The sequence below is a fragment of the Syngnathus typhle genome, linkage group LG3, assembly GCF_033458585.1.
Source record: "Syngnathus typhle isolate RoL2023-S1 ecotype Sweden linkage group LG3, RoL_Styp_1.0, whole genome shotgun sequence".
NCBI lineage: Eukaryota > Metazoa > Chordata > Actinopteri > Syngnathiformes > Syngnathidae > Syngnathus > Syngnathus typhle.
The window spans coordinates 2,153,037-2,180,428 of record NC_083740.1 but is presented as its reverse complement, the minus strand read 5'-3'; the positions used below and the strand labels follow the sequence as shown (position 1 = coordinate 2,180,428).

At 47.9% G+C, this 27,392-nt stretch overlaps 2 protein-coding genes across 5 annotated transcripts in view; one reads left to right on the top strand and one right to left on the bottom strand.

Annotated features, from left to right (window-relative positions):
• Positions 1–15,740, bottom strand: part of znf827 (zinc finger protein 827) — a 38,478-nt gene extending 22,738 nt beyond the window's left edge. For 2 of the 4 annotated variants that reach the window (XR_009713914.1, XM_061274553.1), the window contains exons 1-2: positions 15,284–15,739; positions 1,405–2,619 (exon numbers count right to left, since the gene is read on the bottom strand). Coding sequence is in view for 3 of the 4 variants with exons in the window: in XM_061274553.1 (XP_061130537.1) it covers positions 1,405–2,619; positions 15,284–15,326 (1,258 nt within the window). In the remaining variant the exon portion in view is untranslated. Of the gene's footprint in view, positions 1–1,404; positions 2,620–15,283 lie in introns of all 4 variants that reach the window. The other 2 variants (XM_061274554.1, XM_061274552.1) reach the window with 1 other exon arrangement.
• A 9,552-nt stretch (positions 15,741–25,292) lies between these two features.
• lsm6 (LSM6 homolog, U6 small nuclear RNA and mRNA degradation associated) lies at positions 25,293–26,532 on the top strand. The gene is made up of 4 exons (XM_061274519.1): positions 25,293–25,381; positions 25,970–26,083; positions 26,161–26,274; positions 26,365–26,532. Exons 2-4 carry the CDS (start codon positions 25,990–25,992, stop codon positions 26,397–26,399), a joined length of 243 nt encoding a protein of 80 aa, XP_061130503.1. The 5' UTR covers positions 25,293–25,381; positions 25,970–25,989; the 3' UTR covers positions 26,400–26,532.
• The last annotated feature ends 860 nt before the right edge of the window (positions 26,533–27,392 follow it).

The following is a 27,392-nucleotide window of genomic DNA, read 5'->3' as shown; positions in this document are numbered from 1 at the left end:
GGACGTTGAGTTTATTATTTTCGAGGGAGAGTGAATTCTCACACGATGATTTTCTTCTCCTAAAACGTTTTTCCTCTGCCTTTTCTTCCCGTATTAAGCGTTTGCATCCGTTTCAACTTTTAAATCCACTTCAACTTCTTTCTTGTCATCACTACTCAATCAATGATTCTAAAAATCCTTCGCTTTTGTCAAATCAACCTGGGAGTTAATCATTGATCTTTGCGGAAGTGCAAAACAACAGCGGGATGACCGCGAGTAAAATCCAGTGAAGGAAAAACAAAATGGAGTTGGGAGCGCTAGATGGGGGAAAAAAAGAAGCAGACGGAATGAGCACTAAATGGGCTTTACGGTGCGAGTAGCGCGGGGAAGCTAATAAAAAAACAAGGCATGGCCGTCAATAATCAAGGTCACATTTTTCAGTCTGGCGACCAAACAACATACCTGCATTTTTACAGCAGCGCTCGACCTTGACGGCTCGCCGGGTTACAGCAACCCCCCCCCCCCCTTAGCCCCTCTTTCGGCACCACCTTTTTAACATGCACATCACACAATATTACATCGGCCGCCTCATCCGTCTCAAGTCAATTTCATCCCGCCATTTTAGATTTGCTCAGGGCTGCGACGCAATCCTTCAAAAAGTGCCCATCCGTCTCTTTGAAAACATTCTGTTCTCCCCTAAAGGTTACTTAGTCTCGCCGTCTCTTCTCTTTTCCCCTGTTTGGGTTACACGTGCGCGTTTTCCAGAATAAACGGCGCGCGGGCGGCGAATGTACACACATCTGTATCCAGTCAGGGGAAAGGATGACGCGCTCGGCCTTAAGGTCTGCCCTCCCGATCAGCGTGCCGACGGCTCCAGCGGACTTGGTAGCGCGCGAGGGAGGGCTTCCACCCGCTGCTTATTTGGCAGCCCCCCCCGAGCGCCATCGAGCCCGGCGAGGTCTCGGTCGGGAGCCCCCCCCCGTGGAGCTCGCCCTGGCCTTTTGCGAGACTTGCTTGGTTGGCTGGCTGATGCTTCAGTGTCTTTTTATAAAGGTAATTAAGACTGCGGCGGCTGAAACAAGTTTCAAGGAGTGTTAGGGCCACACTGTGAAGAAGGGCATTCATGATGCCAAAAGTCCTTGAGGATAAAGTTGTCATATCAAGTTTTTTGTATATTATTGAACTTTTTGAAATAACTGTCTGACCCTATTACTATCTGTCCATCTATCTATGCCGATGACATATAGTGACAGGCAGAACAATTAAATATTTTAAACATATTATAAATGTATTTAATATTTTTAAATATATTTCATATTTTTAAATATATTTAAATATGATCTGCATTGTGGTGAAATTATTCCAACAGCAATCGCTGCGTTGGCTCCAAGGTTGGGAAACGCTGCAGTAGAAGATACCAATTACCTGCTTGGTTGTTGGGTTTCCCTCTTCCTTTGGGTGTGGAGGGCAACAACAGGTCCAGGCCCTGGTTGGGTGTTGACGGCGAGGAGGTTTTGTGGTTCTTGTCCAGCAGGGGCTTGACATCCTCTTGGAGGATGCCGCCGCCACCGCCCGGCAGGGGGGAGCCTTCCTTCTTCTCGGTGAGCAGGTTCCCCGCCGCCCTGGCCGCCACCTCTTTGAGCAAGGCGGCCGACGAGGTCATGGACACAAACGACAGGAAGGACGTCGCAGAGTTCTGCTGGTCGGCGGGCGCAGCGGGCGCCGACGAACCGTGGCTCCTCTCGCTGACTTTCTTGGAAAGCGCGGCCAAAGTGGAGCTCGCCGACTGCGGGCTGAACGGAGAGTTAAAGGCATCGAAACGCACCACGTCGTCGCCCCGGGCGCCGGCCCCTCCGAGGGGCGGCACGACGGACGAAGCGTTGGTGGAGGAGGTGGTATTGGCGGCCGACACGGCGTTCTTGTCTTGAAGCACCGCGTTAGCCGCCGCTTTTAGCTTCTGGATGGCGGAGTCCGGGGAGAGGCTGGACCCGCTGGGCGTGGAGCGGCCGGTGGGTGGCCACTTGTCGGCGACTCCCGCCCATACAAAGCTACCGCCGTTGCTCTGGGAGTTGAAGTGGTCCAGCGGCTCTTGTTTAACGTTGGTGAGCGAGGGCGCCAACGAGGCCGGCGAGGCGGAGCCGCTGTTGTTGTTGGCCAGCTTGCGGGCGAGCGCGCTGAGCTGTTGAGCGTGGTGTGAAGATGGGGAAAGGGTGAGGGGCGACGCAAGCCCTATGGGCGGGGACTCGCCTCCCCGGGACGCCCGCCCCAGAAGGTCCCCCGCGTCCAGCTTCAGCGACCCGGCCTCCAGGAGGCGACGCAGGTTGCTGCTGAGGGGCTTCCCGAGGGCGCGGGACGCCGCCTCGCCGTACAGCGATGACACCACCGACGAGACGGTGTCCTGCGGCGAGAAGGCGCCGCCGCCCAGTCCCAGGAGTTCCAAGGAGGCGCGGTGGACCGGCGTGGGGCAGCCCGTGGGACTCTCGTGGTTGGCGTCCGGAGACGATCCCCTCGGCAGGAAGAGCTCATCCTGGGTGTCGCCGTAGGACGAAGACTCCGAGCGCGTGTCGGATGCATTCCCGAACCAGCCTTCGTCCTCCGCAGCGCCGCCGTCAGGCCCTCCTTCGTCATTGCTGTCCACATCTACAGGGGGAAAAACGAAGATTAGACATACGCCTTTATCCTTGCTGCTGTTTTGGTTAGCAACATGAGTGATGAATGAATTCACAGGCTTCTCCCCGTGAACTGAGGTAATCACGGCTATGGGGAGAGTCTGTGAAAAGAATTGGGCCAATGAAAATGAACGCCATTACCTTGCTTAAAATGAGCAACCATTTTGAACATTCACGACACAATTACCTCTTTATGTCAAAATTCAACGACCATTTCTCATTCAATTTTTTTCCGACATAACCTGCACTCTCTGCAAGAGGCTTGGGAGATGTTTTAAGTAATTTTGAGGTCCCTGACATTATTTTTTTTTTTTAATTCTTCCCACTCTTGGTCTCAAGGAGTAACGACGTTACCATGACAACCCAATCCATCTGGGAGGCTAGACAGCAAAGATTAGGGTAATGGAGGTTATGGAACTGCATTAATATTCATGAGCCCGCAAGATACCAACAGGGAGCCAATAAGGATAGGGTTAAGTTCACCCGGGGTCATTAATATACACTTTGTGTATCAATATTCATAAGCAAAATATTACAGCTTGCCAGACAAGGGCGAACAAAAGAGGAGTGAGCATTCCTGATACATATTAACAAAACGGACAAGGAACTGTTTCACGCCTTTGTATGTTACTGGACGACCCCCCAAAAAAAAAAATTTCGATCCAACCGATTGAGAAAAAGCAATTTTTCACCTTTCACAGGCCCAGCGGCCGCTCTGTGTTTACAGGCTAAAGCAAAACGGTTGCCAGGAAACGCAGCCCCGGCAGCGGCTGGGATCATTAGAGTTGGCTCGTGATCGGGCCCGGAAGGATGCGCCGTGGTCGTCACCGGCTCGCCTCAAAGGGCCCTCCGAAAACTGCAAGTTCCGTTTTGTGACACTTGGTTGAACTTCCGAAATTCCCAATCGGTAATCACGCGAGATCCCAATCAAAGTCACACAAGGGTAGACAATACTCAAAGCTAACTGACTAGCCTAGCATAGCACCATTTTACAATATCGTCTTTTCCGTTACTCGGCAATTCCCACTTCCCAGGATGTCAACGGAAAAGCTGCATCCAAAGGTTACTTTGCAACCCGAGTCGGGTTGAACCAGCGTTGAGAGAAAGTCGCAGAGAAAAGAGTCAGTGTGAGTCATGCGGGGCAGGACTCGACCCATTTCTACGTGACATGCGGAAGGGCCGCTAATGGCTGTAATGTGGTTAGCGGCAAATCACTAGATTGCTGACCTGAGGTGTCTCAAGCTTTGAGGGTGGGGAAGCATCTCAGCTCCGGCGCCAATCCGGCTTTTTGCGGCTACCCTTTGTGCCCCCCCCCCTCACAAGTCAGTCTCAAGAACAATAAACCAAACAGGCCAGAGTACCAGGACAAAAACCGCGAGGCTGACTTGCTCGCCATTACTCTCCCGCGCTAGCCCAGTACACACATTAAAGTCCAAATCACGACACTGACAAGGTTTTCATTTGGCACGAGCTCATCCCTGAGAGCACAGCACACGGAGCCGGCCGGAGAGATGATTTAAAGTGGATCGCACACTCGCGACAGCTAGAACTGCTTAGCCTGCGGTCCGGCGAATGGTCCCGCTGCTGACAGAGTGACGGCGACACGGGTTGCGGCAGCTAGCATCTGCCACAGAAAAGGTTGTGGCGGGAGGGAGGGGGGTTGTTTAGCGTTTTGTCGAGGAAAACGGCCTGCAGGGCGCAGTGGTCCGGACATGTTATAGCCCACCATTCGGCGGCAGCACGGCGGCCAGGAACATTCTCACCCAGGTCGCACGGCCGTTAGAACCGGCACATTGTAGACAAAAGCGGGAGCCTTAAGGAGTCAAAGTGCAAACGCCGGCTGCGCAAATGGTGACTCGGTAATATGGGAGACGTAGCGCGGGGCGCAGAGTGCCGTGTTTGCTGTATTAACCTTTCACGAGCCAAGCAGCGGGGAGTCAAAGCCTGGAAATTCAGCTAAAAGGGCCGCTTGGCGTATCACACTCTCTATTTGTGGATTTGGCAACATCATTTCGATGATTTGAGGTCAGCGGGGTGGCATCAGTCAAGGTCATGTCCACAAAAACATGTGTAGCCTGTTTTTTTTTCCTCTCTTACTATTTCTGCTCGGTATAAAATGGTACAACCTGAAAATGTCCCGCCTTTGGAGGCGCTGCATTTGGGGACGGCTAAAAGAGCAAGTGGAAGGGGAATTCCACAGGGGTGTGAAGTTTAATGCCAATCACTCAATTCTTTGGCCATGTTGAGTTGAAAGCAAGTGTAGCGCACACATTTCACGGACAACGCAGTTGCTGGAATAGAAACCGCCTGCGATCCGCCGGAATGACCGACGAGGTCGCCGAAAACTAGACCTTAACTGAACTCGCATCGGAACAAAAATGAAGGTGCGCCACTTTTTACGCTGAGCGGAAATCAGAGCCCGTGATGTTTGCTCATAACAGTGAAAGTTAAAGTCAGGAGAGAAAAGGGGGAGGAAAAAAAAAAAAAAGCAAGGACTAGACTAAAGGTAGGTCGAGTTGTGGGGGTGGTTCACCCGCCATATGACTTGTGTTAGGCCGCACGCACACACACGCACTCACACACACACACACAGATACAAAGCCATTCTGTCACTTAGCCAGGCATGAAAATTGGCCTCACTGACCTCAGGCCCTGAAGAGCGCAGAGGGAGGAGACGGCAAGGCGAAAGGGACGGATGGAAGGATGAGAAAGGGGAGGGCAGGAAAGAAGAGGAGGCCATTAGCCGATTAACGGGGGGAGAGGGGTGCGCATCAATACAGCGGCTATGTCAAAAGGAGAGAGACGTGTCCGAGAGTGAATACAGTGCAGAGGAGGTCGAGGAGGAGGGCGGCAAATGCTGACATCAGAGGATAGGCTAACGTGCCGTTCCGCGGCGGCCATTTGGAGAAATACAACTCGACGACCAAACAATTCTTCTTTTTTTATCAGACTTCATCAAAGGATGGCTTTGACCTAAATGAGGGGAAAACTGGCAGTATGTGTGATTAGCACCTGTTGCTAACCAAAACAGCAGCACAGCCCAAAGGCACTTTAGTCTCCATAGTCAAGCAGTAGCACGATGCTTATCATAAATGATGCAATGCAGCCTTGAATTGAAGTGGGTTTTTGTGGAATCTGTTTTTCAGCCTCCGGAATCAACTCTCGCAAAGAACTTGACGCGCGGCAGGTTAACACTTAACACTAGCCGGCGGTGAGTCACACTTACACCTCTGACGAATATGCCACCCATGCTGTTACTTAGATACTACTTCTTTTTTTAGCCTGACACTGTTATACAGGACAAGTGACAATATTTGTCAAAATGAACGTCGCGCCGCATAAATAGGAGGATGAATTACATCGGGGCAACAATGTAAATTAGGCGCTGACCCGCTTTAACGGCTATTTTCATTTAAATGTCTGCCTGGATGCACAAAATGGAGGCATTGTGGAATTTACTATTACAGCTGGCGACGCAGCGTGCATATAAACAGCTTGGATTCATATTAACAACTAGCGCACCCTTTTTTTTTTATTTTATTTATAGACATCACCACATGTCCAACACTTGCTCTAGTCGCAAAAAGATGTGCAGGTTTTCAATTTCAATCGTAAGGGAGCATCGCAGATTTTTGACTTTGACATTCGCTGGCGCGCCATCAAACACTGTCGTGTAATTATTATTAATTACAATCCTTGTTTGCAAGATACGCTACTCCTTCAAATCCCAATAAAGTTGGCGAATGACATTTTACGTATCCAACCTCGATGGAAAGGATGTGAGAGGGCGTGTGATTATGACACCAGACTGACATTCCACTTCACACTGTCAAGTTGGTGCACCCCCGTCCACTACACTCACCCTGGGGGGGGAAAAAAAGAAAAAAAAGAAAAGTCACGTGTAATTGTTAGACCAGATCTTGGACTCTCAAGTTGCACCCCCAGTTTTAGAATCCCTCTTTTCAAGTCATGCGCACCCTTCCTTACAACGACAGATCTGGCGCAGCTTTACGTCCCGATTGCACCTCGGGGAAATAAAGCATCCCAGTTGCTAATTACTTAACCAGACGAATTTTCACGGGTGCTTGCACCCCTCCAGTTTTGGAGGCCTTGCCCTAACTGGATGATTTAACACCATTACTTGATCTATTGTATATTTGGTCAAGTTTTCAAACGCCCCCTCTCTCCATCATTTTAGGCTTGTTGACTCAATGACACATCTAAGGCTATACGAGTGAGCGTACGCTGTGTTTTTCCTCTCCTCGTAACGCGAGATGCCAAAAAATGTAGGAGAAAAATAAACGGGTGGGGGTAAAGTGCACTTGGTCTGCAATGAGGAGGTCTGGCTGTTTTTTGGGGGACTTTTTTGGGGGGAGGGGGGGGTCTTGATCCTCTTATTCCCTTCCAAGAACACTTCTCCTTCCTGTTTCACCTCTGGCGCAACGCCCGACGTCGCCACAGAGGCCAAGGCCAAAAATACACAGATGGTAATTTGCGCTACATTTCGATACAAGTCAAGGACTCGATTGGACTGTCCTATATGGACACAATGCTTACCGTACTTGCTATCATTTCAAATGACCTTAAATACATTTTTTTATGTCCAGTTAGCTTGACTTGCCCATTTTGAGACTCAACCGACAAGAAGGGTTGCCTCGAATGCAGCGCTCCCAGTTAGCTTCTGCGGATAATGGTGACATTCAGAAGAGCTAGAGAACTAAAGCGAAGGATTCCTCGGCGAAGCCGTTCCCATCCGCCGTGTGCCAATTAATAGAATTACCTTCCTCCTCGGGAGGAGCGTTAGTCATTTGGCGAGACTCGGCGGGCGCCGGCGGAGCGTCTCTCCTACCATATTGTCCGGCGAGCGCTAATAAGGCAGTCCTGACCGCCGGGCGCGCTCATTAGCATAGCCCGCAGCCGTAGCAACCTCTGCCAGGGCCCAGCCGGACACTTAATTACTGCCACAGCTCCTTCTTCACGACATCCATACTCGCTGGCTTCCTTCCTGCGTTCTCACCCCCTTGCCCTGACCTTCTTAACCCACAAGCAAGAAAGACGCCACTTCGGGGAAGATGTGTGCTGAAGCATTTTTTCGATGTGAGGGCTTTAGTTAAGTATCTGCTGGTGGCCAAGGGTGAGGAACCTAGGGGTCGTGGGCCATAAGGGGGCCGGCCTTGAAATTGCTTTGTTGCTAGCATCATTTTTAGATTAGCGTTGCGAGTCCACAGGTGGTGGCTATACTTTGTTGCTTCGTTGGTCAGGATTAATTGATTCCAACCGAAGTCAAACTAACTGCGGCTTTTACAGTGTCGCAATTATTTTGACACCATGTCATAACCACATAAGAGGATACGAGAAATAAAAAATGGTACAGTCCATCTCCAACCGAAATACGGATGGGCAGCAATAAGCGCAAAATGTCCCTTTTTTGCCACTATGGCGATTTACAAACAATCCATGGACGCCTCACATACTCCCACCTTCCACCCTCCTACTCGCTCTCACTTTTCTAGCACACACACACGCATTCGGACACACACACACAAGCACACAATCACCTCTGTGAGCTGCTTCGGCATGCCAGAAAACTACACAGCAGGGTGATGGCCTGTTCTTTTCACACTTCCCTTGCCCAAAAGAATCGCAGGCTGTCTTTTCGAGATTGCCACTTTGACACTTTCCCGCGTCTGCTGCGAATGAATTAAAACGCCTTTTCATCAGCGGCGGCCGAGTCTTTTTTCGGAGTCGTCGCGAGATACGATGTGCCAGTTGTGTGCCATGTCAAGGTAAGTGTAAAAAAGAAAAAAAAAAATCGTTTGGACTTAAAACGAACAACCTCTTGTTTTTATCCGCCGTCTCCGCGTGAACGCACTCCCAACGCTTGTCTCTCAGCATCCCCCGCAATCAGCAGAGGAGCCAAGAGGATGAGCGAGGAGGGAAAACCGGGCCGCTATTGGTTTGACATCCGTTTGGCCGGGGCGCCGCTCAAGGACGACGAGAACACTAATCAGGATTTGTCCCGGTCCCTGCTCCTACTAGCACTCCGCAGCCTAAAAAGGCAAGCGAGAGAAAAGAAAAAAAAAAAAAAACGAGAGGCGCTAACGGCTAATTTACATGCAGGTCCAGGGAGGATGAGGCAAGTGGGTGGAGGTGTTATTCTGTTTTCAATCTCTATGTGAAACCAGGACAGCGGACGGGAACGAGAGACGTCGTTACGTCCGCACCCGCCTCGCTTTTCCAACATGGAGACGCACGGGCGACGATGCGCTTGTTTACTCGGCTCCGCATCAGCTCGGCGTAACCAGGTTGCGACCTCAGGCCGCCGCATTCCTAGGCATCCTTCACTCGCCCGAGCAGGCTCGGTGGCATAATGATCGCTATGACAACCGTCACTTAGGTAGGTGGAGGAGACGCGTCAGCTTCTTGTCTCCGCGATGATGAGCTCATTTCTGCCTGCCGGGTACGACAAGGTCAAAGCGCTCAAAGTGCGGATGCCCGTCACATGCTCAGGACGCGACGGCGTTAGCAAACATTTACGCGGTTCTGGTGATCGGGTGGGAAGACGGAATGCGGTGGGCGGGACTTTACCACGGCACTGTGAGTTGCTTTTTACCGAGTCACGCAGATTTCCCAAACTTTTAAAGTCACTTCCTTAATAGAAAATTCTGCATCCTTGTCAACCCATCCCAAAACACGCTATCGCCAAAACGATAGTAACTTCTCTGGATTTTTGCCGGCGGCCAAACACTTTGTCTTTTTATCCAGTATTAATAGAGGTGATATAGTGTTTCGCCAGAGAGCTACTAACGCAAGTGGATAAAATAAAATAAAAAAACTCCATGCCTGCTCTATGCGCTGTCCCCGTTTAACAGCATCACACGGGCCGATGTTAGCAGACCTGGTTAAAAGACATTAGCCCCATGGCTTCCTCTTGACTGCAATGTGAAAACACACTAAGAGGAAAGAGCGAGTAGAGGGTGGCGGCGGCGGCGTAGCCTGGCTAGTGCATTAAAGGCTAAATAGAGGCAGGCCGAGCACGAGATGCCTCCCGCACTCGTCTACCCACACAGGAAGTGAGGTCACAGCACAGTGCCGCGCCAAACGGAATGCGTTTGTTTGGCAAGAGCGGAGAGGTGGGGGGCAAAGATCATCGTGTTGGCCTGCAGCCATTTTTAGGAGCCGGCAAATATACGGAATAATATACATCTGCTGATAAGCACTACGTTAAGGCTTCGATTTTCTGCTACTTTAGTAAGCAGCTCTTGATTAAGTGCACAGCCTTAGTTGCAAGTCACAATATAACGTGGCGTAGTTGGCGTGGCGTCACAAAAAAACAAATCGAGTTTGTCGGGTTTTTTTGGTCATTGCCACTTAACTAGGTTAGGATTTGATTGGCGATATTGATTGCTCGATTTGAGCCACAAACTTTCCAGTTCCACGCGGCGGTTAGGCAATGCGCATGTTCCGCATTGGCGAAATGGCTCTTCTCAGATGATAAGCAGTCCCCCCCCCCCCCCCCCCCCTACAAAGTCATTTAGCGGCTTTCTAGGAGCGAAACGTGAGCGCCGGGCGATAAATCAGCACACCGTTTAGAGCGGGCGTCTGGCACAGACCACCACCACCACCTCCTCTACTTCCTCCCCCTCCTCCTCCTATGCTCTCCATCCCTCATGCCTGTTAAAGGCTTGTCCTGCAGGGCCTGGATGCACTTGTGTGGTACAACAACAACAGAGAAACCGCCCAAAGCTCTTAGCGGCTCTTCCTCTCCACTTCGCCGCCACCCCCCCCCCCAATCTATCTATTGCGCACTCTCTCCGCCACCAGCAGCATGCTCCATCGCTCTGTCTTTCCCAGCTGCACCGGCGAGCTGTTCCGTGTGTAACGCTGCCAGCTAAAAGCCTCGCTACTCCTGCGAGATTGCCTCTACTCGCCAAAACGGGCTCCTCCGTGAGCTGTGGATCTACATGTTGCGGTTAGTCAACACAGGACGGGCGTCATTCATGGTTCTGTCCGAATGTACACACTATTCCTTATTTCGTGCACTATTAAGGGGTTACGCCCTTAAGTAGGGGTGTCCAAACGTCGGACCTGTCCAAATACTCCCTACTGCGCTATTTGCGGCCTTGCTAATGGACGGCAACTATACTAGGACAAAACAGGTAGGTGACCTAAAAATACGTAAGCGTTTGTAAAGTGGATTAAATTGTAAACGTGATACCATAGAATGTGATATTAGAACTGCAAAGATTTGAAAGTGTGACTATTTGGACAGAGCCTCCAGGGAGCATACATGTAGGGCACTTTACCCACAATGCACTTAGAAAAAAAGTAGTGCCCATCGATGTTGGCCCGCAAACGAATAGTTTAGATAAGTGAGGAGAATCATTTTCCGAGCCATAAATGCTCGGTACATTTGCCCGTAAAAATGAATATCTTCACTTGAACATAGAAATATTGCCCAACAGGGTACGATAAAAGTTGTCATCTATACTCGAACGCTGGACAGCAACGAGATCGACAAAAGTGAAAAACGCGTGAAGTGCACTTTCAAGTTCAGGAACAAAAGCGGCCCGGCCCGACTTGTCTCGGTGCACTCTCATTTGTCTCCGGCTGCAAATAAGGTTAACATTTATGTGTCGCCATCGATCCAAACATAGGGGCCTTGCTACTTTGGTGAAACCGGGCCCATTAAACCTTACCCTGCTAACGGTTAATCCTCATCAGCCCTCAGTGATTTCAGGTACTATCAAACGAAACACACACAAACACACACACGCAGTAGCCGCCTGTGACAGCGCGTGGTGAATTCATTTCCCAGTTCAAGCTTGTGTATCATTATTCGCTTGAGCTCCGATCGACCGACACAGCCAGAGACCCCGATGACCATCCATCTGAGGAGGGGAAGGTGGGGGGGGGGATAGTGAGGAAAAGGGGGATTCTAGCCAGAAATTCCCCCTTATATTTTATGCCAAGGGTGAAATGGAAACCTGCTCCCATTTTCCTTTTCTCTTAATCCAACGTTTTCAACTCCAGGCCGCAGCAAGGTCATCATAATCATAGTGAGTGGAAGGCAGCCAGAGAGCCGCCCGGCGTGCCGCTGAGCTGGATAGCGAGAGCAAAGCAGAATTGGTGCGAATTCAACCCGACGACACAATGAGCCCTTCTAAAAAGTCACCGAAGCTCGAACGTACTTCCTGCCTGACCGCCTTCGCACGGACTCAAGACCGGTCCGCTTTCCGACCTCAACCGCACACGACACATTTCCCGCTCCATCCTTTGAGATTCAAGAGGACGAAAACAAATGATGACCTCGTGGATGATTTATTGAAAACTATTTGGTAGGAATCAAAAGCGTCCGGGAAACTTTTGGTTCCAGGAACAACCGGAACCAAGAACGGCAGATGTGATCGTGTGAAACTACGGCTCCTAATTGTCACGACGCCTTATAAGGCCACACTCAGTGCCCTTCCCACTTGCGCTTGGTGACAAACAATACTCGGTGGTGGCGGCGGCGTCCTTGTTTGATGCGTCCCTCGCGGAATTTACAGACGAGCGAGTAATAACGAAGTGAAAACGACACAAATAAAAAGAGCCCCGCAAGGTCACGGAAGAAGACGAAGAGTGCTTTTCACGGAGGCAACAAAGGTCATGTTTACTTGTCAAGAGTGACGGCGCCATACTGTACCGTGACCTCCATAGCTGGCTTATGGACTCGCGCGCGCACACACACACACACGTCTGCATGCTCATCTTTCCAGGCTGTGCACACAGACACACACTTGGGTGAAAAATCTCTCACAAGTTTTATGATACAAAGAAACAGAGAAAACTTACTAACACTTACTTATAAACAAAGTTCTGGATGATGTTTGTTTGTGGAATATAGATCAAATGAGCAAAATCCACTTGTTTTTAATCCATCACGGGGGGCGGCCATTTTGCCACTTGCTGTCGACTGATAATGACGTCACAGTTGACAGTTTTCACAACCAATCACGGCTCATCGGTTTTCTGAAGATGAGCTGTGATTGGTTGTGACCTTATGACCTAGCAACTGTGATGTCATTTTCAGTCGACAGCAAGTGGCAAAATGGCTGCCCCTTGAGCAGGTACTTCCACAAATGTAATATTAATCAGAACGTGTTTCGACTAGTGCGGGCACATACAAAATATTATTAAGAAGTTTTGGGTGATATCTTCCCCTTTAATAAAACAAATGTTCCAAACTGAATTTGCATTCATTCCTCCCACAACATGCAAACTCAAAACTGAGTTCCTGGTTAGCTTATCAGCTCCTACATCTGTTTGCTTGCGCAAATCCAGCCCTAAATCAACAACAACAATGTAAAACAAAAACGGACGGGGTGGGGAAAAATAGACATGAGGGCAAACATCTGTATGACAGCACTTTTGCACAATCATCCTGCGCATACTCCACAAGCAGCCCCTCACTCCGCACCCAAGAAGGTGACAACGAGTCTGACAAGGACAACCTCTGGTTGTCTGCCGCACGTGTGAAATGACAACAACACGGATTCTTCCTTTCGCATTGTCCGCCATTGATGTGTGAAAACCGACTTTACGTGACGAGAACACGGCAGGAGTCGCAGACAGAAGGAGTCAAATTCACCCTACTAGCCACAGAAGCTCCATATTAAAGTCCTTCCACCCACCTTCTTTGAATTAATCCGGGTTCGGGCCCAGCAGTGGCTGGGAATCAAACCCACGTCATGTACCACAACACTACCAGAGGACAAAACGGAGAACGCTAATTTGAGCTGGGGTGGCCGCCACATTGGAAGCCAGCGGGTGCACAATGCTCGTGGACGGGAGGGAAGAACTGAGGGGGAAAAAAAAAACCCAAAGAACCTCAGCTGAGGCGCCAATACTTCACGTACTCCCCTTATCCTGTAAACATAAAACACACGACGAAAAATAATGAACAAGACTTTTGGAAAAGTATTAGGACTAGAAAAGAAGCCATGCTAACTGCTAAACTATCGCAAAACAATCGCCAGAATAAGAGATGGGCAAAGAGCGATTCTTTAAAAAAAAAGGGGCCAATTAATTCATTTATTTTTACAAAGCCAACAAATTTTAATTGAAAATAAAATAGAGGAAACAACACAGGTGAATTGGATGAACGGGAGCGTGACGCAATTTTGCACCGGTGCTTGTAATTGGTTATCCGAGAAAGACGCATCACTTCCATTTTTTTGGGGCCATTCAACCCACGCAGTCCGCAAGTATGCTGCCGGTCGATGCCAAGCAACGATATACGTTCTGTACAATAGCAGCGCCCGGGTTTGCCGGATCCTTACACAATTCCGACACATGTATGGGCAACTTTTATCCAACCTGCAGCATTCAGACTAATCTTTAAAATTCGACCGTGAAAGATTTGAATAACAAATGCTTGAATTTCATCGGAATGCAACTTAAGAGATTCAAACCCCAAACCTCACAACTGTGAGACATACATAGTAACCACCAGAACACTACGCAGGCCATCCCCCCCCCCAAACCTAGTGCATATTACCTTACAGGTTCTGGGTTAGAATCCCGGCTCAGTGTGAGCCTCTTCAAACTTCCTTTACCCAAAAGTCGGAACCCAAAACAAACCAGCGCTACACTTCACATGTAACGTAACACACACAGTGCAGCATCATAACAATACAAGGAACCGAAAAAGCCTCTCCGGTCATTGCTCCACCATGAACCCAGAGCGACCCGAGTGTGCGACCGCAGCCTCCCCTTTCCTCCCTGCCTGTGCCGATCCAAACATATGATGGTGGGTCAAATTTGAAGAGACAAAGTAGGGAGCTGGCTAAAAGAAGAAAAGGGGTGTGGGGAGGGGGGGATGGTGTTATTATTAAAAAGAGGGCTACTGCGGCACGACATTGGCATTTGTGTCGCTTCCCCCCTCGTCTAACCGCGTTATTGATCCGAGTCTGTCTGCAATGAATGCCTGCGAAGGGGAAGAAGAGGAGGAGAAGAAGGAGGAAGATGAACAGGGGGGGGGGGGCATGAACTTCAGGTGACCGATCATGGCCACTCTTGACAGGCGAGAAACTAGAAAATGGTGGGGGGGAAAATCTTTTCATACTTTCTTATTTTAAGGAATGAAGTGGAGGAGCTAGCTAATGCTAACCAGGCTTCGGTGGGGGGGGGGAGTCGAGCCAGACTCGGGCTTGTCTGATCCGGCTGACCCTTCGTTTTATTGCGGCCACACTCCCCGGGTCCTCCCGGAGAAGCCACCTAAGCAGGCGGACATGTTTGCAAAAACACCGCGGTGGCGTTCTCTCTCTCCCCCCCAGCTTGGCTTCGTCTTCTTCGTGCTCCTCTTCCTCCTCCTCTGCTCCCCGCACACATAGAACCCGCAACCTTTGGCGAGCTGTTTTTTTGGGGTTTTTTTTTTTTTTGAGGAGGAAGAAAAATCGATTATGAACGTCTCGCTCGCTTACGGTTCCTCCCGCTGCTCTCGGGGGCTGGCTAAAGCGTCGCCAACAACATGGCTGCCTCGCTCGGACCCGCAAAAAAAAGAAGAACCCGGGGAGGAATATAACCTAGCCTCTTTTGTCTCTTTCACCTCTTTAACCCCACCGAGAATGGCGCACACAAGCCGCGAGACTTACGTGAAGGCAGGCGCTTGGGTTGCTCCTGCTTCCTCCTTGGCATTTTCCTCCCCAAAACGCTTGTTTTTAAATCACATTCTCGTCCTGGCGCGGGGAGACGGAAGAAAAGAGGCTCGCTCCCATTTGAAGGAGACCGGAGGGGACGGAGGGACGGCGGGCGGGCGGGCGGGCAGGCAGGCAGGCAGGAGGGCGGGCTGCCGCTGCTCCTCGCTCGGTCTTGCACCTGGCTGGCTTCGCTCGCTTCAGAGCGGGACCGTCGGTCGAAGGGGGAGACGAGAGATAGAGAGAGGCGAGAGGGGGGGAAAATAGGGGAGCCCGGGCCGCGGAGGAGGGGGCGCCGCCTGGGCCGCTTTGCCTTGCTCGCTCGGCTGTCTTGACTGCTGTGCGCCTCGGAGCCCCCCTAACTAACACTAATGCGGGGGATCAAAGGGCAGCAACAGCAGAGCAGACGGGCGCGCGCGCGCACGCTCGCTCACACGCGCGCACGCCGTACTGGCTTGCCCGCGCGCGCGCGCACACACACGCGGCGAGTGGCTGAGGTGCTCGCCCCCGCGACAAGCAAGGTGCCCCCCAAAAGCTTTGTAGTGTACGTACTGTATTGACAACAACAGCCATATTGTCATCTGCACATCCAATTGGATGAATTGTAATTCAGCACTCCATTTTATTTCACTGTCAAATAATATTATACTTTTCACTTTGTTCAAATATTACCGAGCTATCTATGTATTATAGTTTATTTAGTACTTATTCAACATCATCTTTCTGTCTGTCTAGTTGTTTTGGCACATCACCTTCCCACTGGTGCATTTCATGAAGCATGTTTTATTACTGCAGTACGATGCTCCACAGTCTCCACTTTGACGCAGGGCTGCCTGCCCTTAGTCTCCTTTTGTGTCAAATCTGTCTTCGATCAAGTAAGCACAGGAGACCCTTGTCCTGTGTTGTTGTTGGCTCGTGTGCCTCCTTACAACTGGCGAGGTCAATGTAGTATTAAGCACCACAGTCTCCACTTTGCTCTCGAGCTGCCCTCAGTCTCCTTGAGGATATTCCGTTCACCTCTTGACTAAAACAAAGTTAATACAGAACGCCTTTGTTGATGCTCAGCGCTGTTGTTTGTCATCACGTCTCCTCTCGACTGGTGCATCCAACAAGGCGCTTTTGTCCCGCAGTTTCCCCCACGACTACTGAACCTCCCTTCTAGATAAGTTTCGACTGACCTTGCGTCTACGAGAACTAGAGACTGGCATTCATCACATCTTATTCATACGCCCCATCTTTTCCTCATTAGTCGTGTTTGTTTTCCAGCCGGGAAATCTGAGAGCTGTCAATGGTTACATATCCCTGGAGATGTGATTAATGACCTTTAGGTGTGCGCCCCCAACAAGGTCGTGGCCGCGTTACCATGGCGACTATCAGTGCGCCCTCAAACTGCTGACGAGCTTTGTCAGAATAGAGCGAAAACAGACTGCGACCTACACGAGAGAGCCAAATTTAAGTAGATGGAAAATGAAAAGTGGTCGTGAATGCCATGGTGATCATAGCAATGTTTGGAAGAGATTAGATCCAGATTCATGTAAAATACGATGAATAGTGATGGAGTTGGCCTGGTGCTTGGAACAGTTTGTCCAGAGAATCGTCCGTTGTAAAAAGTCCAACAAGTACAAGGCCTTTAAAACCGTATTTATCTTGACACTTTGAGTCAAATTCCCAATTTTATCTTCATGGACAAATAAAAAGAACAAACATTTTTGGCCGCAGTGGTTTCGAACTATGGCTGACGTGTTGCTGTCTTTATAACACATCAAAGCAGACATCTGGAGAGATGAAATTGAGTTTACTTTAGTCATTTTTGCTTCTGGAGTTTGGGGAGAAAGACAACTAGATAGATCCAGGATTCTCCCAAAGATAGATTGATATTAGGGGTGTGATAATTCAGCGATTCAATCAATTTGTCTGACCTGCAATCCAGGTACATCAATGCACGCTGGACTTAACAAAAGTATTCATTTACTTATTTTTACACTTGAATGCCATGCGAGTCAAGAAATAACCTGTCCCATCACATCCCGCTCAGCCCCCGTCTAATCATGTTGTTCTGTTTCCCAATTAGCAGAAAACCCAACGTGTCTTTGTCACCTACAGGCGGCCAAGAGGGTTAATTTGAGTTTTTCCCACTAATTGCCACGGTAACGAGCCTCCTGCGCCGGGCGGGGGAGGCAGGGTGTGAGGTTGAGGCAATGCGGGACGCAAGGAAGGAGGGAAAAGATGGATGGAGGGATGTACAAGAAGGCCGAGGTGTGAACACGCGCGGCAGGGCGAGGAGGAGGCGGCCCAGAGGAGTCCAATGGCGACTAGCCTAGTGGGGGGGGTTACAACCTGAGCTGTGAAAAAAATCCCCTTTAAAAAAAAAACCCAGACCACTCTGATCAGGAAATGAGACGGGATAATTGCTGGACATCTTTGTGACACCTCTATTTGTAGCCGTGTGATTTAGGTCTGCCTCCCACATTCTCTTTGCCTTGTTAGTTGCTCTTTAAAACGGCACTTTTCAGATGGAACTCAGGAAGCAGCCGATACATTAACGGAGGGAGGCCTGCCGTGTATAATAGAGACGATGCGCTGACATTGGCAATGGCGACGTCTTGATGTCCAGTAGATGTACGCTTACAGTGAAGCCTCAGTTATGGCTTGGGATACTTTTTATAGGCAGGGCATGCAAGGACACTATACAAATGATTCATAAAAAAAAAAAACTCCTTTGAGAAAATTTGGGAAAAAAAGAAGAAAATTGTTCCTATATTTTGATTTAATTCAAAATAAATGTAATTGATTTTAAAACTACATTTATTAAGTTTAAAATTTACATTTAATGTCCAGTTATTTGAAAATGATTAAATTCCTATTCTAAAATAATACATTCAATTTTCAAACTTTAAAAAATTGAAATTGAAGGGACAAGCTTTTCAATGGACACCTTCAAAGCACTTTTCATGATGTCACCGTTCACATCTTACCGGAGATAACCTTGCTCAATCGTACAGTCAAAGTCTGTGCAAGCCACTTCCTCCCTCCTCCTCACTGACACCAGCGTGACAGAGGCAGGTGGCCAACTTCCTGCCCTTTGACCTTCAATGGCTTCTCTCTTCAACACACACACACACAGAGGAGGAGCCTAGGTTGCCCCGGGTGAACTGGGCCAGAGGTCTTGTGAAAGGCCCCCGGAGGGAAGTGAAGGTCCTGTGACACGGGGACGAGTTATTTTAAAGCTTGTAAACAAGGACATATATCATACATAGTTATATAAAGTTAGCTGGTATATCATATACAATTTGGTCAGTCATTTCTAAAAACTTCTGCTGAGGACAAACTGTATTTGTTTGTTGGCCTGTTTGTTGCCAAGCAGACTACTTCCTGGTTGATGGTGAACGACAAACAAACGCGTTGCACCATCGTGAATGATTGCAGTGGCGCGATAGTCGAGACTTTCATCATCTCCCTTCTTGAACAAGTGTAAGGGGGGAAGAAAATGTTTACTGTGAAATGGACAGATACAAAAGATAATTCAAAATGATATTTTCAAACGGCAAAATGATCAATGTAAGTAACAGGATAATCAATTATTCAAATAATTATTATTTACGGCCTTACTTTGCTGCCTAACTGCTGCAAGTAATGAAGGACAACGTGAAGGATGCTTTTAAGGAGGGCTTGGAAGATTTTTTTTTTTTTTATATTATCATGATTATCAGCAGGCTGCATGAGGGTATGCAGAAGAGAGCTGTTGCCTCTATTGCTCCCCCAAGCCCCGCCCCCTCCCAGGCAGCCCTCCAATGGGAGCACCTTCAGGTGCTGACCTTATCCAGAGGAGGTCAAAGCCAGGTCAGGGATCTGTCGCTAGGCAACCGTCAGATAAGCGGCGAGGCGGGCCGTTGTCGTAATCTGGTTGGTTTGCGGACAGGAACACGGGCTATTGGGGCGGTTGTGCGGGGGCGGGGGGGGGGTGGGGGGCAATTGAAATATTAAAAGCGGCCACGCTGAGCTCCTGGCAGCGCAGCTTGGCAAAGGCGCCGGTTTGACACCCGTGCCAACTGTCACGCAGTAACATGAACCCCTTCGGCGCTTTTGCGTGGCAGCCTCTCTGTTTGTTGTCGGGTCGCTGGAGTGTTTTATTATGATCAAGCTACACTGACGTTATCTACAAAGTAGGACTCGCAAAAGTATTTCATGAATTTTGGGCTTTGAGTTTTGGCTGTTAAGGAAGGTGCCAAGATTTTATTCAACCCATGTCAGAATGAAGTGCCTCAAAGGAAAACTGCTGAGCGCCTGCCCCCGAGTCTTCCAGTCCCCACGCTTTATACCCAGCGACTCTTGACCCCATGGCTTTGCCTAACAGCTGCGGGTGGAGCTACAACTCGCTTGTTCGTCCAGCAGCCCCTATACGGTCACCCTCTCGTTCTTTTCTGGTCGCAACCAACTGGCTGTTCTATATTCTGCCGTCGGTAACTATACGTTCCTGAAACCAAACCCCAATATCCCGCACAAACAGGTCACTGCCTGACCTGGTACATGACCCCGGCCTTATGAGGGAAACATACAAGAATAGGAGCGGATTAAAAATATACTACGTGTGTGTGTGTGTGTGTGTATATACATACATTTTAGAACTGAGTCGTACCGTATCAAATCGAATAATAAAGCCAGGGAACCAAATGACTCCTTCCCTGTTAGAATGTGCTGCCCTTGAATCGTATCTCAGTCCATGCATCAAGATACTGATCAGATTTGCACAGCCCGAGTCGCTTTGCAATACAAACGTTTGTCCACTTCAGGAAAATATTGCGTATTTGGCATTTACATGATGTACATTAGGAATGTACGGTTGCTATTGCATAAGTGGGGGGTTGGGGTCGGAAGGCAACTCGGGGTCTGCTAGCCTTCGACCTTTAAATACAGAACAAAGACTGTTTGACCAGAGATCGGAGGAAGAAGAAGATGGAGGAAGGGAGGGAGGGGGCTGCGAGAGGCAGACAGATAGAGAGAGAGAGTTGTTGCATCTTCACACAAACATGGTCTGTTCTCCCACTCTGCCATTCCGCCACCTGGACCCAGCTATGTGGGAGCGACACCAAACACGACCATTTTGTGTTTCACGCCGCGCTCCAAGACGATTCTGGCACGGCATCTGTGCGTCGCAACTCGGTTTACTCGTTCTTTTTTTTTTTTTTCTCGGTACATTCTGTCAGCATGGACCTGCTCGAGAAGTGGACGTCCGAGGCCGTGTATGGACACTCGGATGACGAGGCTTTATATAGGCCCGCGGTAAATAGCGGAAGTCGTATATGTACGAGTAAGTCAATATGTCAATATCTCAAGTCTTCAGATTCAACTTTTAGGAAAGTCCCAAGTTAGTGGGGGGGAATAAAAACGAAATGTCAAGCAGGTCAAGTTGCAGTAATTACAAAGTAAAACAAATCTGAAAAATATCCATCCATGCATCCATCCATCCGTCCATCCATCCATCCATCCATCCATCCATCCATCCATCCATCCATCCATCCATCCATCCATCCATCCATCCATCCATCCATCCATCCATCCATCCATCCCTCCATCCCTCCCTCCGGATCTCTCCCGCTATATTGGCGCATTGTGAAAAAGCGCTTCTCCGCCATCTGGATGGCAGCCAGCTGACATTCCGCAGAGACAAATTGAGAGAGAGCGGCGCTCGGGCAGATTTATCGGCCCATTGGCTCGCCTTAGGAATTCTCTTGTAACATGGCACTCCTGCGAAAAGGGATGAGGGAATTAGTGTAAAACATACCCCCCTACCGTCCCCGCCATCGTGCCCACCCCTCTCGCACCATTTTAAGATCTTCTATTACTTCCATATATCCCCCCCCCCCCCCCCCTGAACGCTTTATATCAGCGCAGATGGATACAAGACGGATGGGTCGTAAGTTTCTTCGATAGCGATGAATATTCAAGAGGCGAGGAAAGATGGCTGTACTGTACTCTGGAGTTCTATTTGGCACTCAAATTCTGTCGTGAAATTTGGACTCAAATGTTCTGATTTGTACATGCTCGTGTTAAAATTGCCAGGCAATTACAAGACTGGACTTTTATTCCAGTTGCTTAGGTGTCAGCATGGATGGATGGAGGGATGGATGAGAGACGGCCGGATCCTAGCTTATTTTGCTATGCATGAATATTCAAGAGGGTCTGGCGAAGGAAGATTGCTGTACTGTATCCCGGCTGTTGAGTCACAGTTCCACTTGTGGTCGAAAGATGGAGGGGAGAGATGCATGTGTGTGGGCTATGAAAGGAGCTGCTCCCGGCTGTCTCTCAGTTAGTTATTCTTCTCTGGCGTGATGTTTGGACAAAAGAAAAGAAAACGGAAAGGAGATGTCTATAGTGTCTATCAAGCAACAACAAAAAAACGACTTGGTAGCGTTCCACTCAGGGTTATTGGGAATTTTTGTTTCAATTCAGATTATTATTATTATTATTTTTAAATTAGTTAATTCTAATTAGTTTTAATAAGCTGTGTTAGGTTTAATGAGTTGCATTTATTTCCAAAAATGCTTAGTTTTAGTTTGGTGTCTATTATTATTATTTTAAATCTGTATATTTGCTTTGTGTCATTTTATAAAAAGGACATAGAGCAATAGATAGCTAGAGCAATAGCTAGCTAGCGTGCTAGTTAACTAGTGTGATAGCTAGCTAGCTAGCGTCGATACAATTGCAGCGTTTAATGAGATCCAGTGATCCAGCCCTATTAAAATGTCACCCTTTAACACAACATGGGGACAAAGAAAAGTGAGGGAGATTTTCTCCGTCTTAAATGAGAACACGGGGGGCATTCTTCTTCACGCGGTGGTCTCTGAATGTGGGAACACGCCTCCACCCCCGACCCGCCGGCGATCAATAGAGTAATGTAACGGCCTTCACCTCCAAACTGTCTGGAGAACGCCGTCGTCTTCATCGGAGCAGACACGGCACAGCCCATTAATTACTTGTCTTAGCATCCATTTTGGGAAATAACGTGGGCCGGGGTTTTGCATGCGCGTCATCTGTCAGCGTCTAGAGGTTATCTGCCAACTTGATGAACAGAGAGATTGGCTATGAAACACAAGGTGGGACAGTATGGCAATATGTTATAGTACGCCGGCACAGCTCATCAGGAAAGAGAGGACGAGTGGCTTTGTTCCAAATGTCACCATGCATATTTATGGGCGCGCTGGAGTGGCTTCTTGTATAAGCACCATTCACCATCCATCAAGCAAAAAAAAAAAAAAAATCCCAACAGCGTCACTCTGACAACTTGGTAGCGGAGTGACAAAGTGGAAAAACGTGCGGGTTCTATTTGGCGCGCTACACAAATTTGGGGATCATGTAAAGTGCTTTTTGATATTTTCCCGGTGAATAATTATGTTATTTATGACATCTCCCCGTTGAGATGTTACCATTGGCTGGTACAAAATAAGGCGATGTGAGGAAAGGTGGGGAGAAGAACCTCAAGAGTGTCACGTCTGTGCTCTGTAGCGCAGCCCGGCCAGTCAGACTGTCTGCTCGCGTCGTTCCTCGGGGACGGAACTGGGCTCCGAGCGGAGCTGCCGGGACCCCCCCGGGGAAATGAGCATCAGACGGAATTGTCTACGTCACTATTCGGGCCTTGGTTGGGAAGCTACGTAGGTTAGCTAACAGTTATTTTGATTCAACACAAAGATACCATTCCTGCTTTCACGGTGGACTACAGAAATCAGAGGTTGAAAATTCTGAGGATTTGGACAAATTTGAATCAAACAAGGTCCGTGAGTTCAAAACTGGAACTGGTCTGTCTTTAAAAATGATCATAGGGGACTCTTGAAACAGAGTCCAAGCCTCGGGTACTATATGTGTTTAATTTTTTTTTCATGGGACAGCGGGGACGGATTGCTTCCACGGGGGGGTTAAAACAGTCCCTAGAACTGGGTGTGTGTTTCCACCACAATTGGGGAAAAACACACCTGTTGTTCCCTTTGTGAGGGACATTTTAGAAAATGATCACAAAAACTAAGCGTGAGGAAAATAAGGCATAAACAGAAGTGACCCAGAATAAAAGGTTGTGGCCAGCCTTTCATGGCCCCTCAAGGCCTGTCAACAGCCAGTTGTCAGAAGCCAGTCAGTCATGGGAAGGGGTGCCATGCGTCATTGGCATACCAATAATCAGGAGCAAAGCCCAAGGGGGAGGGGGGTAGCATGTGGGGTTCTACGCAGACTGACCGTAACATGTTACATAACCTAAAGCCAACATGCCTGTAAACGTTGACATTGTATCGCTCTATTTAAATGATAGACTGAGAACGGTCAATCTACCGACTTTGCTAGTCGGATCACAGATGAATTCCCCAATATTCAATTTTAATGATGAATATTGCAAACAATCAAGAGACATTTGGACCATCCTGGGTTATTACAATCCAAGTATTCCACTGGGTCTCTCTCAATCCACACATCTGTTTTGATATGAAAAGCCCCCCAAGCTTTTCCATTATCCTCCCCATATCAAGTTTCACCTCCAGAGAAAACGTGGCCTCGACGGGGTCACGGCGGTCCAGACGATCGCCTCATCTTGCGCCGACACCAAGCCCCACCTGTGGCCTGCTTATTGCTTTAGGATACACGGCGCCCCAGCCCGGCTCCGCCCCTCCCAACCAGTGCCTCCACACCGCTGCAATTTCTCCATTTCCAACCTACAATGGAATCTCCGGTCGGCGTAATCTTTCTATTTCACAAGGCTCTTTCTTGGGGTTAAGGGGCTGAGAGATGGAGCAAGGATTTGTCGCGCAATTGATAGCGCTGCCTGGCGCTTTCTGTCCAACAGGTCTTATCCGAGGTGGCGGGCAACGGTACACAATATTTTTGTTCCCGAATCATTACGAAGCCTGTACAATCACGTATCACGATGAATTTTTTTTTTTTTTTTAATTCATTTTTGCCGCTCAGTTTTATACACAGTAGTTTAGATGTAAATTTGATTTTAAAACTGATTACTAATCCGGCTCTAATAGAAATGTAATGTTTTGGGAAACAAAAAAACAGTTCTACAGGTCATTTAAGAAGAATCTAGTTGTTATTTTTCTGAAATAAAAGGTAAAGCACTGAAAGCAGTCGTGAGAGAAATAAAAAAACATTGAATATTCATGAGCGCTACCTGTACATGGCTCTCACCCACATGTGTTTATGACTTAAGGACTTGCTGCGGTGACCCAAGTTGAACGCAGCGACAGATAGCGAATTAACCTCTCGCCTCGCCGGCGCTAGCCATGCCCTGCTAACAAGGAACCTGTCCGAATCCATTCTCTCGCTCCGTGTTTGAACACAAACTCGCACGTCCGTCCTCCTGTATATTTTCGCCCTATTTCCTTCCCGTGACATCGTTTTTCATGTAGCACCCAAGCTGTGCGCCATTTGGGTCACGCACTCCGGTCGACCGCGGCGGCCGCGATTAGATGCGACACCATCTCTTAACCTTTGTCCGACAACCTGGACGACGCAGCAATGACAATGGCAGTAGAAACAGTATATATAAGAAAATACAAAATAAAACGTCAACATCATGCGTTTTTTTCTCAATACAAAACTGTCCCCAGGTGTCATAACCTTTGCTTTTAACAGTGTTTTTTTTCCTGTGTACCCATAGCATGTGCCAGATAGATTTTGTTAATGGCTTCTGTTCCTTATGTAAAACAATTTCCATGTTGTTTTACACTTTAGTTTCGAGATTGAAATCCTTCATAGACCAACAGGTGCATTTGTCTGCAGGAATTTATAATAAAATCATAGTGGTCAACTAAACAGTTTATGGAACTGGTTGAAATTATCCCAAGAACACTGTCTCACGGTCCAGAAAATATATAAATTTAAATTATTATATTTAAAATGGTATAAATATTAATTGCAGGGAAATATAATTGAGCATTATGCTTTCTTCCTCACACTTTGCGCTTTCGTCTTTTTTGCTCCCGCTCGTCTTCCGTACCATACTCGTATCTGATTGGTCAAACAAATACTGGTCCGGTGCTACTTTCGCATCGTCTACACAACGTTTGATAGGTACAGTGGGATTTTATCACTAACATGTAATCAGATGATGCTTAAAAATACAAACTACTGCATGCGCTTTGCAGTACTTAAATTCATTTATACATTATACATATTCACCTAGTCCTCAAGTTGTCCTAACTAATTCGATTAGCTTGATAGCTGCTAATTAGCAAGCGCTATCTACAGGCATTGAATCCCACCAGTCAAGGCGGTTAGCCTCTCCATGCTAATGTAGTGGTACGATGCAAAATTGAGTAAACACGTTATGGCTAACGGTGTAGATATCAACGTTGGTGTAGCAGCTTGTTTGGTTAGCCCAGCTAGCGACTAACGTGGCGAGCAGCTCGTGTGGCTAACCGAGAAAAGACGCTAACGTGTTCTAGTGGAGTTTATGTTTAAATGTATACCCTCATTTTAGGTGAAGTCAAATTCTAGAAGTAATTATTAGTCCTCAAATTCGATATATTGCCAATATTTTGATTAGATTATTTGGAATGGATTAAATCTAGCTTTAAAAATCAATTTATATTATTTGTATTTAATTCAGTGATTTTGTTTTTGTACTAAGAGACCTAACCTGACCCGTTCTCCTTGTAGCTATTTAACGCTGAGCCAGGATGAGTCTCAGAAAACAGACACCCAGTGACTTCCTGAAGCAAATCATCGGCAGACCGGTGGTGGTCAAGTTGAACTCGGGCGTCGATTACCGAGGTCAGCTAAGCCATCCTTGATTAGTTTTGATACGTCTGATAGCTAATTACCCAAATAATATTGATCCGTGTTTATAGGTGTCCTCGCCTGCCTGGATGGTTACATGAACATCGCCATTGAGCAGACGGAGGAGTATGTCAACGGGCAGCTCAAGAACAAGTACGGTGATGCCTTTCTAAGAGGAAACAATGGTAAGAGAATCATCACGTTCTGTAACTCATTATTGTTCCACCTTGTGTTGCCAAGATGTTGCGCAATAATAATGATTTATGTCTCCACAGTTCTTTATATCAGCACACAGAAGAGGAAAGTCTAGTGATGCTCTTTTTTTTTTTTGGGTGCCATTTTGGTTTGTTTCTTGTGGCTGTTATTTTAGCTTGACTGCAACATGAGTACTGAAGAATCTTTTGTAAATGTTGAATTGTGAATAAATCCTGAGTTTGGAGTTACATCCTGAGTTTGGAGCCTTGTTTTCATTCTATTTTGGGGGCTTCATGAAAATACATTCATTAACCACACAGGCGGTGTTTTAAATAACATTCAAATAGTCATTGGTGGTACTTGGCGTAATAAGTTAGAGAAGCGCTTCCTTTGATAAAACGCCTTAATATCTCGTTGCCGGTGGCAACCTAATGAAGCAATCATTCAGTTTATCCCTGAAGCAAGCAATAAAAAGACTGAATACTGTTTAAAAGCGCGTTTCTTCTTCGGAGGGATGAGAAGCTAATATTGAACAAATTGCTCTCACTGACAGAAACGCATAAGGAATTTATTTTTTTTAGGGTGGGGGGCAGAAAATATAACGGCTAGGGACAAATTGGAGATGCACTGGTGGTCACGTAGTCTTGATGCCTGTTCACGTGCCGCAAAGTGCGGCGGAAATCCGTCACTTAGACACGGCCATTCAAAAATCCATTACTGCTTTTGGCGCGTTAGGAGCGCGGGACGCATATAACACGTCAACTTCCACAAGCACTTACGTAGCTGCCGTGGTCAGTTATTGTCTTAACAGCAGAGAGGAACAAGCCTCGATTAGATTAGATACAGTGGAAGCATAAAAATCCGCAAATTGACCCTTGATTGTAATTGATGTGAAAAAACGGACTGAATATTTCCTACGCATTATTTTTTTGTCCCCTCAAACGATACAATTTCTCTCAGTCATGTTTGATTTCCCTTGTTTGTCCCGATGTAAAACGAGGGGCCTTATTTGGAGAGGTGCGCGATTATTAAATTTTTTTTCTCAAGGCCATTACACTTTGTAAATGGAATACTGTATATCAGGCGGCTATTTTGTAACTTAGTCGCT

Excerpts from the sequence above, each read along its gene's own strand:
- lsm6 (XM_061274519.1), top strand. The coding sequence starts at position 25,990 with ATGAGTCTCAGAAAACAGACACCCAGTGACTTCCTGAAGCAAATCATC. Across the intron at positions 26,084-26,160 it reads CTCGGGCGTCGATTACCGAG|GTGTCCTCGCCTGCCTGGAT; the intron begins GTCAGCTAAGCC and ends CCGTGTTTATAG. Across the intron at positions 26,275-26,364 it reads CTTTCTAAGAGGAAACAATG|TTCTTTATATCAGCACACAG; the intron begins GTAAGAGAATCA and ends ATGTCTCCACAG.